The 18,591-nt window shown below is 41.9% G+C and overlaps 3 protein-coding genes across 5 annotated transcripts; 1 reads left to right on the top strand and 2 right to left on the bottom strand.

Moving 5' to 3' along the window:
* Nucleotides 1-77: 77 nt before the first annotated feature.
* Nucleotides 78-4,518, bottom strand: necap2 (NECAP endocytosis associated 2). Its single transcript, XM_037100535.1, has 8 exons — nt 4,278-4,518; nt 2,953-3,053; nt 2,741-2,845; nt 2,415-2,496; nt 1,996-2,104; nt 1,298-1,442; nt 1,111-1,195; nt 78-962 (listed from the first exon to the last, which is right to left on the bottom strand). The coding sequence occupies exons 1-8, from the start codon at nt 4,370-4,372 to the stop codon at nt 917-919; spliced, it is 768 nt and encodes a 255-aa protein (XP_036956430.1). The 5' UTR covers nt 4,373-4,518; the 3' UTR covers nt 78-916.
* Nucleotides 4,519-4,915: 397 nt separating this feature from the next.
* Nucleotides 4,916-10,649, bottom strand: LOC119020847 (SUZ domain-containing protein 1-like). 2 transcript variants are annotated; one of them, XM_037100554.1, is made up of 4 exons: nt 9,070-10,649; nt 7,862-7,911; nt 7,493-7,768; nt 4,916-7,371 (listed from the first exon to the last, which is right to left on the bottom strand). In XM_037100554.1, exons 1-4 carry the CDS (start codon nt 9,118-9,120, stop codon nt 7,260-7,262), a joined length of 489 nt encoding a protein of 162 aa, XP_036956449.1. In that variant the 5' UTR covers nt 9,121-10,649; the 3' UTR covers nt 4,916-7,259. The 2 variants fall into 2 exon arrangements, with proteins under 2 accessions (XP_036956449.1, XP_036956450.1); XM_037100555.1 differs by having other exon boundaries at nt 7,493-7,762; nt 9,070-9,853.
* fbxo42 (F-box protein 42) lies at nt 8,787-18,052 on the top strand. Of its 2 annotated transcripts, none has more exons than XM_037100482.1 (11): nt 8,787-9,046; nt 11,562-11,885; nt 12,803-13,082; nt 13,290-13,406; nt 13,969-14,103; nt 14,761-14,914; nt 15,021-15,131; nt 15,663-15,759; nt 16,004-16,060; nt 16,153-16,269; nt 16,370-18,052. In XM_037100482.1, exons 3-11 carry the CDS (start codon nt 12,809-12,811, stop codon nt 17,441-17,443), a joined length of 2,136 nt encoding a protein of 711 aa, XP_036956377.1. In that variant the 5' UTR covers nt 8,787-9,046; nt 11,562-11,885; nt 12,803-12,808; the 3' UTR covers nt 17,444-18,052. The 2 variants fall into 2 exon arrangements, with proteins under 2 accessions (XP_036956377.1, XP_036956376.1); XM_037100481.1 differs by having other exon boundaries at nt 8,813-9,046; nt 11,562-11,821.
* The last annotated feature ends 539 nt before the right edge of the window (nt 18,053-18,591 follow it).

Here is an 18,591-nt window from a genome sequence, read left to right as displayed (position 1 = left end):
ATGTCTGAGAACATACTATGGCTGGAAAAGGAATCTCATAAACAGACTAGGTTACTAATAAAAATCAAAACAAGAACCAGTGAAATATATTGTTTATTTACAAGAAAAAAATATTTGTACATTTTAGATCTTTTCGGAAAGGCACAAATTCTTGACAAGATTAAGGAAAATTCAATTTGGTAAAAGGCACATTTTAAAAAGCAACACCACACAAGGTAAAGACAAATGAAGAGCGTACACAAAAGACAAAAATGATCGTACAAACAAAACACATTAAAACTTTGAATGACAGACAAAATGGCAATCATGACTTCCATTCCCAGGGCTGATTAAAAAAAAAATCTGGGTATTTTTTCATAAAGGCTTAAAATGAATCATCAAATATCAAAGTTTTGCAAGATCTCCTAAAAAAAAAAAAATACTAGGAAACAGAAACAACACAAATGTATATGGTACTGGTACTGGTATATAGCTAAATGAAACATGGATACTTCAAAAGGTTAACCACTTAACTTTCCCAAATGGTACAAACAATCTTGAGATGAGTTGTGCTGGTGTGATGAGATATTTGTGTGACAGGAGAAGGAAAACACAATGCATAATGTTTGAAAAGACGAGGAGCAGCGGGACACAATCGGATCTGATTTATGGAAAGATAAAAAGGAAAGAAGGAGTCATTCTGCATAGTAGAGTGGGAAAAAAAGAATACAAATGTAAAAAATATTTACATTTTACTGTATTGTTCCTCCAGAGCGTGTTTCTTATAGTATGTGGACAGCTGCAGTGAATGAGCCAGTCAAGTGTGCCAACAGCTCCTCTCTCTTTCAGTTTCTGTTTTTGCCACAATCGTCCTGTTCGTGGAATGTGTGGAACCTGAGTGTGTGAAAGTTTGTTTTTTTTTTTTCTCTCTCACGACTCAACTAAACTGCACCCATCCTGATTTGACAGCATCTGTACTGGAGCTGTGGAGGAGAGGGAGGTGGAAGACGAGAGTGATGATGGACGATGATAGAATTCAAAACACAATCATGAACACAAACATGGAAGGTGGACAAGATGGATCACTACACAGACAAAAATGCAGGTGACATTTTAGGGAGGGAAACTTACTTGGAGCCTGCTGATGTGAAATCTCCCCACACGTCAGAGCTGGGTGCAGCTGCAGGGACGGGGGAGCCAAAGTCTAAAAGAGAGGCTGTGGGGAGAGAGAAATCGAATTATGGAAATCATGAAAAACTGTTTGCATAATGAGAGCTGTTTCTAAAAATGTAATTTGACGGAAAAGTTTGGTGATCACCAGTGTTACTCTGCACAGCGGAGACTGTCGGCTGTCCCCCAGGAGGAGGTACCAACACTGCAGCCTTTGCACCTGGTGGAGGTGGGAGTAGTCCACCACCCATAGGCCGTGCTTTGGCGCCACCTGCTTCCTTCTTCTTTATGTTCTGCAATTGACAGAATCATGACAGCTTTTGAATGTTTTTTTTTTCCCACTTTTCCTCATAAAATCTGTTATTGGCTGTGTTTCCATCAACTTATTTCAATGCAGTGATGGAGACACCTTTTCAAATAAATACTGAAAGAGTATTAACAATTAACGCATGACTGATGAGCTGTTTTGACTCCGAGAAGAGACGGAAAATAGTCTCCTTATTTCTCCACACAGATCTGATATAACCCTCCTCTCATAAATATGTTAAACAAACATTAATGTCATATTTCTACATTGTTTGTGTTGCTTGAGGTTCGACTTGCGTTAATTTAATTGCATCATCTAATCTCGATAAACATTTTTCCAACTGAAAAATTAAAGCCATCTACTGCTTATATTTATAAACTTACTCCTAATGATAGCATAACTGTGGTGGAATTTAGACATGTCTTCATACACTTTTTTGTGAACCTTGTAAAACCTTCAACACATTTGGATGGAAAACAGAGCAATTTTGTCCTTTTAATAATTTCTTTACATCCCTATTGTCAGAGTCAAACGCTCACCCCAATGCTGATCTTGATCGTCTGCCCTTCTTTGAAGCTGAGGTCCAGCTTTGGTGCTGCACTCTCAGTAGCTTCCATCTTTGCAAGCTCACCTTCTTGCTTTACCCACCTTTAGAAGTAGAGTTTGAAAGGTTAATCATTATTAAGTTAACATAATAATAATCAAAAGACATCAAACTGAATGGAGGCAAATGGCTCAGCAACTTTGCACTGCTACTACTTACAAAGTATTTTATCAAAACTCATTGTAAAATGTTTAATTCTTGTAAATGTGCCCTCTCTTTCAGAATTAAAACAACAAATGACATGCATGATGGACTAATTTATTAAAGTATTAATTTTGTTTTCAATATCGCACTGAAACATATTCATGAAAATGTGTCAAGATGTGTTGAGAAATGTACCCGAAGCAAACTTACTTAAAGTGATCTTGTAAAGCTACGTTGAAGTCAAATGAGTCTCCACGATCAGCGAAACCCAGACCGATAAAAGCATGGCGTCCTTTATAAGAGCAAATTTTAGTGACAAAGACAAATTAGAGTCCAATTTGCAAACATAAATACTCCTGCAGAAAGATATATAGAGAAAAGGTAGGGATAGTATAAGGTTACGTTAAATGAACTGTGACTTATTGGCCTGACCATAACTAACTGACCACATTAGCCTGAATACAAGATTTCTGTCACAAATTCAGTGTCTGGCCAAATGTGAAATACTGTCCCAGCCTCTGATGAAAGAGTCTTACCATTTCCGTCCTCTATCTTGATCACAAAGTACCTGCTGGAGTCTGTCACTGCTTCAACTACGCTCCCTGGATACTGTTCAACTGGAGCTTGGGCAAACAACTCTCCTGCAAATAATACATTTACATGAGATGTTGCCTCAGGGTCATTTTCATTTGGCATCCATATTGCATGCACATCACGTTAAGTTGCAAGGAGACATCAGGTTGTTTACCCGTGTTTTTGTCCTCTAACTTAATATAGGCCAGCTTTCCTTTGGCGGTGATTTTCATCCTACCGCTCCACGCAGGTTCATCCAGCTTCCAGTCAGCAGCGCTAGAATGAAAACAAGAAAGGCACATCTGAATATGAAAGTGGCTTGTCTAATCCTCACTCACTGGAACATCTGACTTGTGCACTATTTTTAGGCCGGCAGCTGCAGGAGGAAGTGAAATTAAACGTTGTTCAGAAGACAAAAGTGAGACATTTGTGTTAAAAAAATAAATAAAATAATAATTAAAAAATTATGCTCTTCTGCCCACTGAAGAAAAGCAATCATGTATAGAACAGCCTAAAAGACTTGGGAAAGTAGCATTTAACTGGGAAAAACAAACTTTACATTGTACACTGTTTTGAATAGTCTATTGTAAAAAAATCTTCCTCTGGTTGTCTTCTTCATCTGAGTAAATCCAATAAGGAAACTCGTGAGATACAGTTAAAATCTCCAGAAAGCCAGTAAGTGTACCGTGAGTCGGAGGTTTTTTCACTTTAAACATCCAACTACTTCTAACTTGTGAAAAATGAGCTTCCATGACAGTTATGATGCAAATTATATAATCACAATTTCATCAACGGGCTTCTTATGGGACAGTGGTCATCTGTTAGCTAACGTCAGATTATGTTTTCTTAAATGTCGCCCTAACATTTTGTTCAGCACTCAAGGGACAGAGCTAAATACAATTTCACAACAGTTCGCACATTTACTGTTGAATGAATCACCAGGCGAACACAAATGTACCGACTCATCGTGGACACTGGAGTTGACCGCTAGCGCACACTCCAAATTCCTGCACCCATTATCGGACTGTCATGAGTCCTGCCATTTTAAAACTTCCCAGTCTAATCAGCACTGTCGTCATTTCTCATGTCGTTTACAAAACGCCAACTCGACGCCAAACATGACACCAAGCGTGAGCCACACATAAATAAGTGTTTAGTGACCATGTCGGGGCGGTTGTGTCAGCTACATGAGAGCAGATAAGAAACAGCAGCACATTTATGTTTCGGAACAACGCTAGCGTTAGCATTGTTGGCACTTTTAGCCTCTAACGTTAGCATGTGTGTCAGCTAGCATAATGCCCATGTGTGTAAACTCTGACTTGTTCACCGTCGGTGTGAGCTGCAGCCGTGAACTACATTTAGAAGGCACATATGGAAAAGTGACGAACTTGCTGTAATATCACCTGCCTGTCCGATAATGGGTGCATCAGTGCTAAATTAGCTTGGTGGCTGACGCTGCTCGTCAGTTACGCTCGTTACTTCCCTGTGAGCTCATCTTACCGATATCCACGGTTCGTGGCCCGCGGCGGGATCCGGTAAACATGAACCTCGGGCTTCACACAGAGCATCGACTCATAACTGTTGTCTTCTGCCATTTTGTCAAGTTTGAGCAACTATCAAAGCCCGACTTCCGACTTTCAATGAGCACCTCGTCTGGAGTTGAACCAGAGATCCCAAAATGAGCTGCGGCGCTCGGATCAGACAGCGCCGCCGCTGGGCAGGATGGTTCAGACACACAGAGGTACGGAGACAGACGAGAGCAGAAAACTTCCATCGATCAAGTGAATGTTGGAGGGATTACACATTACAGTAGATTTTGTAGTGTTTATCTTTCGGCATGGCTTTGCTCTAATGGTTCTGCATAAACCAATAACAAAGCATCCATAATGCAGGCGTACAAGTTGAATATCGAGTATCTCAGTCTGATGATGATGTGGACAAAAGCTTGTCAAGGTCCTGCACACCTACACAGGTTTCCAGTTGAGCTTGATGTGGAATTATGCTGTGAATTATCTGAAGCCACTAGACTTCCATATACTAATGAGAAGATAAGGCTGTAATTCTGACCTAGTAGGTACAAAGCAAAGAAAGTTCAACATCAGTGTTTCACAAAACAACAGAGCGAGCGTACACAAACATTTCATTTTGAACTGTGTTTATTAAAGGGTATTCAAATGCCATTTGTGTTGTTCAAGTTTCAAAATAACACTGACATCAAAACTAGACAGGTGTCTATGAATGGCTGAAACAAAACTTCATGGGTCGATCACGTGGTACAGGTACAGGATAGGCATTTGCTTTCAACCATCAGTTTGTGATGATTAGAAATCTCTCCGATCGCAAGAATTGACCCTGATCCCTAGGAATAATGTATTGTGATGTTGTAGGTCCGAATCCAGTATACAGAGTATACTCTCTCATAAAACTTACATATTGATAGATTACAGCTGTAATGAACAACTTATAGTAGTGTCATCAAACAACAACAAAGGGTAACTTCAGTATTCAGAGATGAGTGAGATGCACTCACTTTTTGAATCTAGTAAAGGTTGGAGTAAGTGGTACCAGTTTAAACACATGGAGAAGTCGGCTGCTGTGATGAGCAAGTTGTTTAATTTACTGTTAACCACAGTGTTAACTCCTTACAGCGAATATTCACAATCAAGGGTTTGACCCACAGTCGAGGAAAACCTCGGTAATAAAAGCATCACTGCACCCTAACTGAGTGTGGTTTTGTGTTTCCTAAAACACTTGTTGAGTGTAAGCTGTATTATTCATGAAATAATTAACCTATCAAAAGTTCACAAAAAAGGCGCAAGATTAACAAGCACTACCACTGGAAAATGTACATATGTAGCCAGGAATCGTTTGTTATTTAAGGCATACAAGTGTCAGAAGGTTCAAATTTGCTTCAGGTACATTTAATACACAACTGTCAGTAACTGTCAGTATCTGGCGAGTCTATTTTTCTTAATTTGAATTGGCAAACAAGGAAACAATGCTGTTGAATCCATTTGTCTCAAAAAACACAACAGGAAATACATTCATCAATACCAGACAGTGGGATTTGGCTTCATTATACTGATTAAGAAATTTGATTTTTTTTTTTTTTTACAATTTTTGGATCAATTTTGTAGTTTTCACCACAAAGTTCCCCAACATATCTTTTCCAAAAATAAAGCAGCTGTCATGTGGTGTTATCATCCTCAAAACTGGGTATCAAATAGTTGATTTTTTTTCTGAAGAAATGGGGACACCATCGTTTTTAATAGCAACACCAGTCAATACACTGGTACTGGTGCAGGTGCAGTGCAGTTGGCTGTAAGTTCCTACTTAGCTACTCTGATTAGAAACAATGAGGCAACACACAAGGACATTAATGCACATTACCTTTGGATTTTCAATTCATGAGTAAGCCTGCCTTTTTCCAGTTTGATTAAAATTGTATGACACTGCTAATACAGTTTCCTATGCAGGTTACATGATCTAATCTCTGATACACTACTTAGCTCTTGACCTAAACACATTGTCTCAGAAAAAAAAAAAAAAAACACGAACATGAAGAAAACAATGTAAACTTCAAAAAACAAAAGATAATCTGAAACAAAACTCTGCACAGGTAATTAGGCAACATGTAAAAAATAAACCAGGGAGTAAATTCATTATTATTGCTTCAATAAGCCTAGATTTAGTGACACTCTGTCCTCTCAATCTATAATCTTTGGCCACAGGCTGTGTGCCCACCGGGCATTTCTTTCATGGCCACCAGTGCCAAACAGAGACCTGTGGAGAGTGCTGGTCTGGGCCTCTGCCATTGCTATGCAACTACAGTATTAAAACACACTTTTACTCAAAGTGTTAGATCAGTGTGACTTTCTATCACCTTGCACTCGCGCTGCTGAACACACAGTAAACTCTCAACACTGTCAAGCACTTAATTTCCACTGAACCCGACAAACAGAGGCCAGCTCCCCGGTGGACACCCAGCCCTGATCCACGCTCCATCAGCGGAGAGGCCAGTTTGTTCGTTTGCACGTCTCTGGGGGGACTCCCACAGATTCATGAGCTCTCCTTATTCTCCCTGAAGAGGCAGACACCTGATGCCCTGGCACTCGGCCGGCCAATCATACTTAAAATCATAGGGCACCTCATGGTACATCAAAGTATCACAGTGTGTAGGGATGTGAGGCGAACGCCTGTTCACAGTGTGGAACAGAAGGGGTTTCAGATCTTTGGCTGATCTCTGCCAGCCCCTTGAAACATTCCACAGATGGGAAAGACAAGGTGAAAGGCAAAGACCACGCCAATAAGCAGAGCAGAGAGAGGTGGAGAAGTTCATTTCAATCCATGCTACGACTTCATATTTCTAATGTATGTGTCATCCCACCACTCTGCTTTACATAGCACACACATCCCCTTTAACTGCCACCCTTCATGCCCTCTCAGGGAGACAGCTAATTCCTTGCAGCACGTAACTCCTGTTTATCTGCAAAGGCGGAAGCCTGAGGTGCCATCTGGGCCGGTGGGCTGGCGGATCACATTATTGTTTGGACGAACTGGTTCTGATGTTTGCTGCGCACTCGTACGAGCTGGCCTAATGATACAAGAAGACAAAAGATGCATTACATAACAGTCTTTTTCACTTCTAGGTATTTTGCTCTAATTTTTGCTGCTGTGTCTTTGCCGTTGTTCTTATTTTTGTTGTGACGTCTTACCTGTCCTGGCACGGATTGTCCTGAGGCGCATCATCTGAAGAAGCACTACCCAAAATCCTCCTTCTGGCTTCAGCATACTCTGCTTCCCTCTGGGCCAAAGACTTCATCTGCTGAGAGGGACGAGATGAGGATGCAGGGTTTCCCGCGGTACCGTTGTTTGAAGGACGTTTCAGAATTCGAATTTGTGGTGGGGGTGCCGCAGGCAAGGAGTCATCCTGGATGACAATAGCAGTTCGAACCGGTGAGCCACCAGAACCCAAGCTGGATTTCCTGTACCAGTAAAAACATGTAAGAGGAATAAAATTACTTGAAAAAATACTTGCATTCCTGCCATGTATTTAACATTTTCATAACTTTTGCTTTGCTTACTTTGCCTCCTGGTTTATTTTCAGCTTAGCCTCGAGTCTTCTCTCGATTTCCTGGGGAGAAATACGTATTTATTACATTTGTATTACTGTCTATGTTCATTATCTCTCTCATTGGCCTGTATAGCAAAAACATGTTGACAAGGTTTGTATTTCTAAGTTGCTAAGTAGCTGCTGGAATGAAAGGAAACATGCTTTTAAAAAGACATGATGACACAGTTTAATCATTGCAAACTAACAATACCACACCTTATCTATGGTAAGGGATACATTTAATCTCTGGTCTCCAAGTGACCTATAATTGACAATGTAGATACCAGTGCTGAGCCACACAAGATCAAATTACATCTGTCAAGATAATGATTTGTTTGTCATAGCAACATGGCATTTACTTGAGCTTTCTGTTGACAGTATGATATCATTCTATGAAAAACTAAAACAATAACAAACAAATGATACTGTATCAAAAAATTATACTGATGTTGCTTGTTTTTCAGATTGCACATAACCAGGATTTGAAGATAAAGAAATAAGGCAACTCATCTATTACACTGCATTAAAGGTGATAACACTAACATCATATGCAGTCACAACAGTGACCAGGCCATGCTTTTACAGCCACTTGAAACGCATGATCTGACAGAGAATATAAAATGTGGCTCCCGGGGAAGATTTCAAAAACTTCTTTGCATCTAACTGTTCATTTTACACAATCAGAACAGACTGGTCCAATCGAGGGACACGTGATTTTCGCTTTAAATATAACATTCCCAAAACCAAGAACATACTACACTGTTATGGTATTGTAATGATTCATCTCAGTGCAACCTGTCATTTCCGCAATGGGCGGACCTAAACAATGAGGGAATTACTAGGAAAAGGGTCGAAAATGTTAAGTTTTCTCTGAGGATGTTATTCTGGCTTTTCCAAACATCAGATAATCATTGTGTTGAGCGAATGGAAAGAGATGAAGCCAGACTCAGTCCCATGTTATTATGGGACAGCGAGGCCTGTAAGACTCGGCCAGGAAGTCGGGCTGTTTTTTCTTTGACGGGGAAAACAAGCCGAACAAATAACATGTTTATGTTTTCAAGCGCTGGACACATCCAGCGCATCGTGGATCCTTGCTAGGTGATCGTTTGACTGACATACGGAAATCGGGTTATAGCCTTGTTTCTCTGCAAGCCGGGTAAAACGATAAGTATTTCTCACCCCGCTGTCCGCCGCCTCTTCCCAGCTCTCCGCAACCTCTTCATCCTCCATGTTTAACACAACCGCTGACTGCTTTCCTCTTCGGCTCCACTGGCTAACTGTTTCCCATCCAGTCAGAGGGCATGGGGCGGTGGGTGGCGCTCACGCAGACCCGCGGGGAGCTCAATATTACGATTTTGTTGTGATCGGACGAAGGCTGGATGAACAAATTCGTAAACCCTTCGCCTGGCCGCGTGTTAGCCTGCTAGCTCAATGCTCTACTGAGGGGCAATCCCCCCTGGCTGCTGCCTGCTACTTTAAATTTGGCGTCACGTCCACCTCAGTAAATTAACTGGCCGCTGGCGTCGTCCGCACGCCTCTCAGACAGAAAAAAAACCACTGACTGGTCACAACAATTTCGGACCGTCGACAGTAATCTGAGCTACGGCTTGACACTCGAGCAATGCCTCTCAAGTTTAACCGTTACAACAGGAAGTGAACTGACGTTTAATAACGTTAGCTTAGGTAGCGTCAACTAGCTAGCTTCCAAGTTCCAAGACAACTAACCGGGAGGATAAAATGATTTTAAATGCAGACTCCCACACGGCTCATTTAACTGCATAACGCGCTGTATTTGCCCCTAAGTAGTAAGAGTGACACTCTCTACTCCAACATCACATTGTTGTTATATTTCGGTAACGCTAGATAGAGCAGTGAGTGACAGTATCTGATGAACCTGAAGGTAACTGCTGCGTTCAGGGCTGGTGCGCCGCACGCAAGAGTTCAGTTGGCAATAGACACAAATCACAGTGGCCTACATAAGGGCCCAACGTGAGTTAGCTAATACAAACAAATATCAAATAATGATATGCATGCCATATGAAATGTCATAGTTAATTCATTTATATAAATGATAAAATGTTGATGGAAATTGAAAAAAAAAAAAACGGGCCTCAGTAGTTCAAGAATTACTGAGACGCTTGAATGCAACAGAACCATTGATAGTGTCATTTTTTGATAACACCTGTGATTTTCTACAACTATGAGTAAAAGAGTGTCCTGTAAAAAATATCCTACTGGAAGCTGTACAGTCTCAAACACACACAGACAGTAGCTACATGAAATGCCTGATAACACTTTGGCTTCTAGAGTCATAAATGTAACAAACCACAGTCATTTCGTCTCTTTATGTTCAGACAGTGTCAAGACGTCTTTGTCTGCAGGTCTAAAACGGCTCTCCTTTCCCCTTTTTCTAGTCTAAGGTGGTCCAGGTTTGTTTGAAACTGCAAGTCACTGCAATGCTATAGTGTCCTAGTCTGTATAATAGAGTAGGAATTAAACTTCAATGTCCCTGTGCGGCAATTTGCTTTACAGACAGTGGTCAAACACAAATGGATTATATATCAGCCACATACACAAGACAAGGTCTGCAGCACTTACACTATAACCATAGATCATGGAGGTTTTAGCCAGACGAAAACCTCAACCCTGACGTCAGCATCTGGAACTCAATGGATACGACACAAACAAAAGTCTTTCCTTGGGGACTTTACTTATCATCTGTGTTGGCACCAGAATTAAGCTTTGCATCAAGGACATACTTATATTGCTGCACTGCTGCCACCACCTCACCCTGAATCACACATGGTGCAGGGGGCATAGGGAAGGGGCCTACTTGCTGGAAAATCAATGAACATTTCTTTGGTCCTTGCTACACACTATGTTATATTATATAGAATAATATCAAATTGTAACATCTGAGTTGTATCTATTGTAAGTGTAACAGTATAACATATTGAGTGCAGCTAGTCTGTCACTGGTTCCCTTCCCTCTAAAGCCCAGGGGGTCAGCCAGGTGAGAAGCAATTCCTCTCAGGTGAAGAATTGTGCAGCTGTTTGAAACAAAATAATAAAACAAACAAACAAACAAAAAAACATGTTTCTTAGGTTAGCAAATATCATGATATTCAATAATATCTAATCATGCAACAACAAAGCAACCAGTTATATCCAACAAGGTTCATTCACTACATTTAACTGTTGCTTAACATCACATACATGACATTGATGAATTCATAAATGTGATCCAACAACAAGGGAAAAGGGCAAATATGAACCATACATGCTGTTCATATTGCTTGTAATTGGGATGAGGTAAACATTTGTGGAGTGTTTTAACGTAGAAGTGATTGATTGTGATGAATTAAACCCCCCCCAAAAAATGTAGACCAGATCCACCAGACCCACGAACACCGGCTGAATAACATAAATATGAACACCACACAAGGGTCAAACAGAGCATGAGAGAACCTGACTGTTACTGGGGTACAGTACGTGGAGTAAATTCAGACCCTTCATTCTAGGGTGCAGAGATCTATGGGGTGTGACAGGGCTACTTTATGTAACATAATACATTATGAAGATTTTAAATCATTTTTCTTTCTTTATCATGCAAAAAAAAAATGTGTATGCTGAAGTAACAGGTAGAATTTGCTTCTTTGTAACTGGTCACAGTGTGTGATTCCAACTCCCCCGGGCAACACATGTGCCCTCGGCAGCAGGGGGCGCAGTGTGTCGTACATGGGACCCACCCTGGTACCACAGACGGCGAGCGGCTGCTGGAGCGTCGCTGTGCTGCGGAGGACGCTGTTCACACAGAGCGGAAGATGGCGACTGTTTGGAGGCTGCAGAGGAACCTCCGGAGCTGATACCGGGGGGGAAGGAGAGGAAAGATACACACTCAGAGCCCACAAAAGACCACAGCTTAAACAACGGTATTAGTTGCGCTGCAACAGTTGAGGAGTTAATTTGGTCATCTCAGGGGGAAACCCTGACAAAGTATGTGACATTAGAGGAGCAAACTGGTAACGCTAGTCAATTACTGCACACAGCCTCTGCTCAGGCTAACGCTAGCAAAGATTATCAGCACCAGACAAGACTGAAGATGTCAGCTAGCTTGTTAGCTAGTGGGGTGTAACGTTGGCTGAGCCTCTTGAGAGGGTGTCGTGTCATTAGAATAATTTGGAAGTGGGGTGTTTCCGTGATTGTAAATGTATTTATAAGTGAACGCGTGATCTGTGGCTACATGCCGTTAGCTGAAGATTCATTGATGTTAGCTAATGATAGCTTGGATGCTCGTTAGCCTCTGCTAGCTTAGGTTCTCTGAGGATCAAACGTTAAATTCTGTAACATGTAGCTGTTACGCGCCGGCTAGTCAGTGAAATAGTGGTGTTTAGCACAATCTGTTCCTCGTTCAACTGAATACTACATATATCGTTTCGTTTATTTTCTTAGGGAAGTTAGCTTAAGGTGGTAATTAGCAATAGCAATGTAACAATTCATTTATTATGTGACGGCTAGCTGGTCAGATGTTGCTAACGATGTAAGAGGCTGTGTAGAGGGGCCAGCTGCTCAGTCTAAAGAAGGGGCACCACCCGTCTCAGACAATGGATGTTGATAATTAAGATTGCTGGGCATTAAATGATGCTAAAATGAAATGGTGGATACAGCTTTGCAGTGTCATGGGGGTAGGACGAACTCTTCCAGTTGTGTTTTAGGCTTCATCTTCATTAAGTTGCAGAAATCCAGTGTAGAATGTAAAGGTCAGGTGTGAAGCAGACGAGTCTATTGGGGAAAAAAATGCCAATTTGAATCACTGCCATAGTGTAGCTAATTGTAGCTCATTGTAAACATGCTCCTGAGCATCATCAACATTAATGCATACATCACTAGCATGTCTCCCCATGTCTCAACAGACAATAATGTCACGCTCTCCTGACAATGAGGATGGATGCTTTGTTGCCATGGATACAGAGGATGATGGTGCAGAGCCTGCTGGGATAACAGAGGAAGTAGAGGCAAAGATGGGGTCCTGCCGACAAGAAGGGAACATGGACAGCGGTGCCAAAGGAGGGGGGAGAACAATGGTGGAGTTGCCAGAGGAAGTTCTTGAATACATTTTGTCCTTTCTCTCACCTTACCAGGAGCACAAGACTGCTGCGCTTGTGTGTAAGCAGTGGTATCGCCTTATTAAAGGTATGCCTGTCACATTTACATAATCCTACATAAAACTGAATCAGAAGGTGGACTGGTAACAGTGGGAGTATGTAGGCATTATACTGCGAGCAGAGCAGTGAAACTTAGCTATAAATACCTGAGGGGGGAAAAGAATCATAATACTGAAATAGACTATTTAAATGCACTCATTGTCCATTTTTGATTATTTTGTATTCCTTCTACAAGGTGTTGCTTATCAGTGCTACCACGGTTTCTTGAGAGCTGTCCAGGAGGGAAATATCCAATGGGAAAGTCGCACATACCCATATCCAGGAACCCCCATCACTCAGCGCTTCTCACACAGTCAGTATATGCTGCTATGCAACGTTTCATGTCAAAATAGGCCTGTATATCATGTTTGCATTTTTTTTTTAAATGAATCTGCTTGCTCTTACAAATCAGGTTACACATCTAGCATCTCAATCTTGATGTGGTTTTAGCTTTGTATCAGTTAATGAGTTCAGTGTTTGGCAGATAAAATGACTTCTGTCCAGTGGAAGGCTGTGAAAAGAGCAACATCAGACACTTTTGTTATCTGATGAACTTCAACAACACTTAAAATAGCACTGATTTTGAGAACTTTGATAATTTTTTGCCAGAACGTTTAATGGTGGATTTTTAAGGTCATCTGATGGAGGGAAGTAGGCCATCTTAAAGAATGCCTATTTTAAATCATGAAGCAATCTCCCAGTGCAACTGCACACCAATATGTACGACTATTTGGAGATGTCTTCCACCTTCCGTTTTATTGGAAACACTAGGCATAAATTTTCCTCTTTTAGCACACAACAAAAAACATTACTAAAAATTGGTCAAAGCTCACTGTTGATCCATTGTAGTAAATTCTCTCTTTCTTGGGTTGCAGGTGCATGTTATTATGACTCAAACCAGTCCATGTATGTGTTTGGCGGCTGCACTCAAAGTAGCTGCAATGCTGCCTTCAATGATCTCTGGAGACTTGACCTCAACAGCAAGGAGTGGATCCGCCCTTTAGCCTCAGGTATGACTCGGTTAAATGCAGTAATACGCAGTTAACGGGAAACGGAGCTCTTTTTACGATTTGTCACTCTGGTAAAAAGTAACTTCACATGGAGCTTATGTAAGGGGGAACTGTGGGAGGGCGAACCACATGAGTGAATATAGTAGTGAGATGCTCCATAGCAGTAGCAGAGCACACAGTGTTTGGGGAGGTGGTGTTAAATATAAAGAAATACTGATGAAGTGAGATTGTAGTGAAAAAGATATTTTACCAATGCAATCACATTTTATTGCTTTAAATCTGAGCTCTTGTATTTTCTATGTGTATGTGCAAGCTAAGGATTAAGAGGCACAACTCTGTATGCTGTGTGGCACCTGTGTAAAGAGCGTTTACTGAGAGGTTTGGCCTCCAGCATCATGAAATCAATGCTCATGTTTTTCTGTCACGTGTATGTGAGGTGAGGTGTATACAGAATCATGGAGTCTTACTGTGTGACATGTTTTCCATTTCAGTTCAGCCACTTTCATTTAAGGCATTAAGTAGGAGTAAAAGATTTAAAGGTGCATTTTCTTCCCCACTAAAATATTCTTGGGTATATTTGAATTAGAATACTGCATGAAAAAGAAATACAACTACATGCTTAAATTCAAGTCATATCTTTGCCCTTTTGTTTTTCAGGCTCTTATCCGTCTCCCAAAGCTGGAGCAACTCTAGTGATGCACAAAGATCTGTTGGTGCTGTTTGGCGGATGGACTCGACCCAGCCCGTATCCACTGCACCAACCAGAAAGGTTTTTTGATGAAATCCACACCTACTCCCCTTCAAAGAACTGGTGAGAGAGACTCCCATACTATAATTTAAAGAATGTAGCTGTGACAGGTTGGAACTTCAAACATCATCATCATTATCTTCCTCTCCCTTTTCTTCTGATGTTTCAGGTGGAACTGTATAGTGACAACACATGGACCTCCACCTATGGCTGGCCACTCCTCTTCTGTGATTGGAAATACCATGGTGGTGTTTGGGGGATCACTAGGAGCACGTCAAATGTATGAATGTGTTAACTTGTATTGTACACAGTATACAAAATGTGCTGCATAAATTAAAACTGTAACTTATTTACAATACAGCTACTTTTGCAAAGGTACAAAGTTTCTACTCATTGTTCATACATAGTAAAAAAGTTATTGAGTTGACAGGTGACTGAGTAAATGATTTACTGAGGTGATGAAGTATTGTCCCAATGTACATTCATTGTAGATGTGCACAAAAAACATGACAAATAGACTTTTTCAAAGCACAAGTGACAAGGGAGCTTTACCACAGCCTGTTTAGACAAACTTTTAGAATACCCGGACATCTAACTTGACAAATATCAACACCATTTCTCAAACGTGATTAACAGCGTCCCAACCAGAGTGGCGTTTTAACACACCCCACCTCAGAAAGGGAAGTAATGATATTTTAATGTGAAACACATTTCACCTTTACGTCTGAAAATTTTGTTGAGTGGAATGTATTTGCGAGTAAAATCTTTGGCTGTCACACCTCACAATGTTGTCTGTGATGATTCTGATTAGGAGTAATGAGGTCTGGGTTCTGGATCTGGAGCAGTGGTCCTGGTCCAAACCGCCCATATCTGGCCCATCTCCCCACCCACGAGGAGGCCAATCGCAAGTAAGAAGGCTTCAACATTCAGGCTAAACAAAATAGTTTGTAATTTTTTCCTGACAATTTGGCTTAGTATTCCTACCCTGACAATACTTTATCAATAAAGCTCTTATTTAAGTAAAGCGTTCCTTGGATTTTAAACATTTTAAGACAGCTTTCACCTTTCCATGTCGAGGACAATGTCCCAGACACCTACTCTTAATCTTTTCAGATGACATTAAATGACACCTTTCAAATGTTTTCGTACTAGATTGTGATTGACGATCAGACGTTGCTCATCTTGGGAGGCTGTGGCGGCCCTAATGCAGTAAGTTATTAACTTTGTTTTTGTATCTGAGCAACACTTGTGATCATAAGTGAATACAGTCTTGACTTATCCTGTTGTCTTGTGTGATGAAGCTCCTTAAAGATGCTTGGCTCCTCCACATGAATGCACCACCATGGAGGTGGCAGCAGCTGCAAGTAGAAAATGAGGACCACGGGGCCCCAGAGCTGTGGTGTCACCCAGCTTGTAGAGTAAGTGTCTGTCTTAGCTGTCATTCCTATCCCCCACATCTGTTCTCTGGATTCAGCACTAATGTGTCTTTTTTTCCTCATCTTGTCCATTTACCTCTAGGTGGGCCAGTGTGTGGTAGTTTTCTCGCAGGCTCCATCTGGCCGCGCACCACTTAGCCCAAGTCTTAACTCTCGGCCCTCCCCCATAAGTGCCACACCTGCCCCTCTGGGCCCCGAACCGCCTTCCCTGCGCTCTCAGTCTCCAGTTCGGAGTGGGGCCGCTGGTGTTGTCCTTGGAGCAGTTGAAGAGGCTCCATGTGTAAACGGTCGATGGGGAACGCTGAGACCTCGGCCTTCAGCTAGAGGAAGTGCCAGAGATGGGAGCCCTTCCTCATCCCAGCAGCCGTCACCTTCACAAGGCCCAGACAGCCCTCCTCTTCCTCCACTCCCTCCATTATTGAATGGATCCTCCCCTTCGCCCCGGACCAGCCCAGCCCAGGCTGCATCTCCTCCCTCCCGCCCTCACCTGCCTGCCTCCACAGACTATGACTGGGAGTCTCCCCCTTCTGCCGCTCACCACCCTGAGGTGCCCAGCACTAACGGCCTGCATACACCTCCTTCAGGCTCTCCGCGCACTCCACCAGGAGCAGTGTCCCCTGCTGCCTTACGACGAGGTCTGGAAGCAGTGAAAAACAAATCTTCATCATCTTTACCGTCTTCATCATCATCGTCGTCTTCCCTTCAGACACAGGGGGCTTCGCCTGGAGGAGGAAGTGGTGGTGGTGGTGGTGGAGGAGGAGCAGGTCCTCCTGGAACCCCTCCGTCATCATCCTCCAGCCCTCCACAGGCTGCTGGAGCTGATGGACATGCTATCCCTCCCATTGCACGGCGTCTTGGCCATCACCCGCCTCAGAGCCTGAACGTAGGGAAACCTCTGTACCAGTCTCTCAACTGCAAACCCATGCAGATGTACGTGTTGGATGTGTCCCGGGCCAAAACTGCTGGGGTGGTGTCCTGGAGAGTGTACGGGAATGGGACTCCTGCTGCAGTCACAGGGCCACCTGAGACCAGCCTTCACACAGTGGTACAGGGGAGGGGAGAGCTCATCATTTTTGGGGGCCTCATGGACAAAAAACAGAATGTGAAGTACTACCCTAAAACCAACGCCTTGTACTTTGTACGCGCTAAAAGGTAATGCAGCTGCAGGTGGGATTGGAAAGACGGACGCACCCTGTGACCACACAAGGGAATTGACACACAAGGCCTTTTTCCTATAGAGAGGATTATGGGAAAAGAACATAATCATTGTTAGATGTTCCACTTCAAATTCACTATTCTCCCTTCTGCCTACAGCAAACATTCAAAATAAAACACTTTAACTACACTTTGATAAAAACCTTTGTTTGACTGAGAATCCTGACTGTGTGTGCAAGAGAGTGTGTGTTTGTGTGTGACTGCAGTGATTAGAGAGAACAGGACATTTTTTGTCGTTCCCCCAAAAGGTGATCAACCAAACAATAACATTTCTGTTTTTCTGGGTCACCCTCCTCTGAACTCTTGAAAGAGGAACACATGATGAACAGATGCTTTTAACAGAAATGGTTGACGACTACCTTGCTTTTTGTATCACTCTTTAAAAGCCTGCAATGTTTACATTGAAAATGGTGAGTGTGTGTGTATGTGTGTTATGTGTGCACGGTGGTGGTTAAAATTTGTTGACTAATGTGTGTCGGGGGCCATGGTCGGTCGGAGATGTGGCACTGTACTATAAACATAGTTAAACAATAAAGGCCTCCATGTCTGACCTGTGAGTCTTACAGTTCCTCCTCTGTGTGTGTCTCTCTGGATGTTTGTGAAATGGCTTACATTTGGGGATATATTTCAGACCAAAGACCAGTTAATCAGAGACAAGAGTGGTTACAGTTAAATTGTGGGTTATGCAAGTGCAGGTTAATGTAAGACTCCAGAAAACTCACATACATCTATGAAAAGTCTCCATAAGTGTATGTCACCTACAATCAATATGTGTGTTCACATAAACATCACTGCATTGGCAAAAAGATCCCACTTTAAGGTCCATTAGTGGCTGTTCTCTAGCTTTTGATTATATTGTTAAAAAAGATGTTTAATTCATTTAAATGGATCACATTTACTTTTAAAAACAAATTAAAAAAAAAAACACTCAACCTTAAATCTCACACAGCTGAGTTGTATGGAAGCAAAGTAGACCACAACTGACATTTATTAGTAACTGCAAAAATAAATAAACTATAACACTAAACATTTAGATGTTATTAAATTGCTAGCATTAAAGTATTTTTCTGAAAGATAAGAGTGAGACAG

The sequence above is a fragment of the Acanthopagrus latus genome, chromosome 6 (genome assembly GCF_904848185.1).
Source record: "Acanthopagrus latus isolate v.2019 chromosome 6, fAcaLat1.1, whole genome shotgun sequence".
Lineage (NCBI taxonomy): Eukaryota > Metazoa > Chordata > Actinopteri > Spariformes > Sparidae > Acanthopagrus > Acanthopagrus latus.
Note: the sequence above shows the minus strand (reverse complement) of the source record. Positions and strands in the feature narration are given on the sequence as shown.

Coding starts and splice junctions, on each gene's coding strand:
- fbxo42 (XM_037100482.1), top strand. CDS start 12,809: ATGTCACGCTCTCCTGACAATGAGGATGGATGCTTTGTTGCCATGGAT. Junction 13,083..13,289: donor GTGGTATCGCCTTATTAAAG/GTATGCCTGTCA, acceptor TCCTTCTACAAG/GTGTTGCTTATCAGTGCTAC. Junction 16,061..16,152: donor GCTGTGGCGGCCCTAATGCA/GTAAGTTATTAA, acceptor TGTGTGATGAAG/CTCCTTAAAGATGCTTGGCT.
- LOC119020847 (XM_037100554.1), bottom strand. CDS start 9,120: ATGGAGGATGAAGAGGTTGCGGAGAGCTGGGAAGAGGCGGCGGACAGC. Junction 7,769..7,861: donor AAAATAAACCAGGAGGCAAA/GTAAGCAAAGCA, acceptor ATGTTTTTACTG/GTACAGGAAATCCAGCTTGG. Junction 7,372..7,492: donor GACAATCCGTGCCAGGACAG/GTAAGACGTCAC, acceptor TTGTATCATTAG/GCCAGCTCGTACGAGTGCGC.
- necap2 (XM_037100535.1), bottom strand. CDS start 4,372: ATGGCAGAAGACAACAGTTATGAGTCGATGCTCTGTGTGAAGCCCGAG. Junction 2,105..2,414: donor GCTTTACAAGATCACTTTAA/GTAAGTTTGCTT, acceptor CTACTTCTAAAG/GTGGGTAAAGCAAGAAGGTG. Junction 1,196..1,297: donor CGCTGTGCAGAGTAACACTG/GTGATCACCAAA, acceptor CTCTCCCCACAG/CCTCTCTTTTAGACTTTGGC.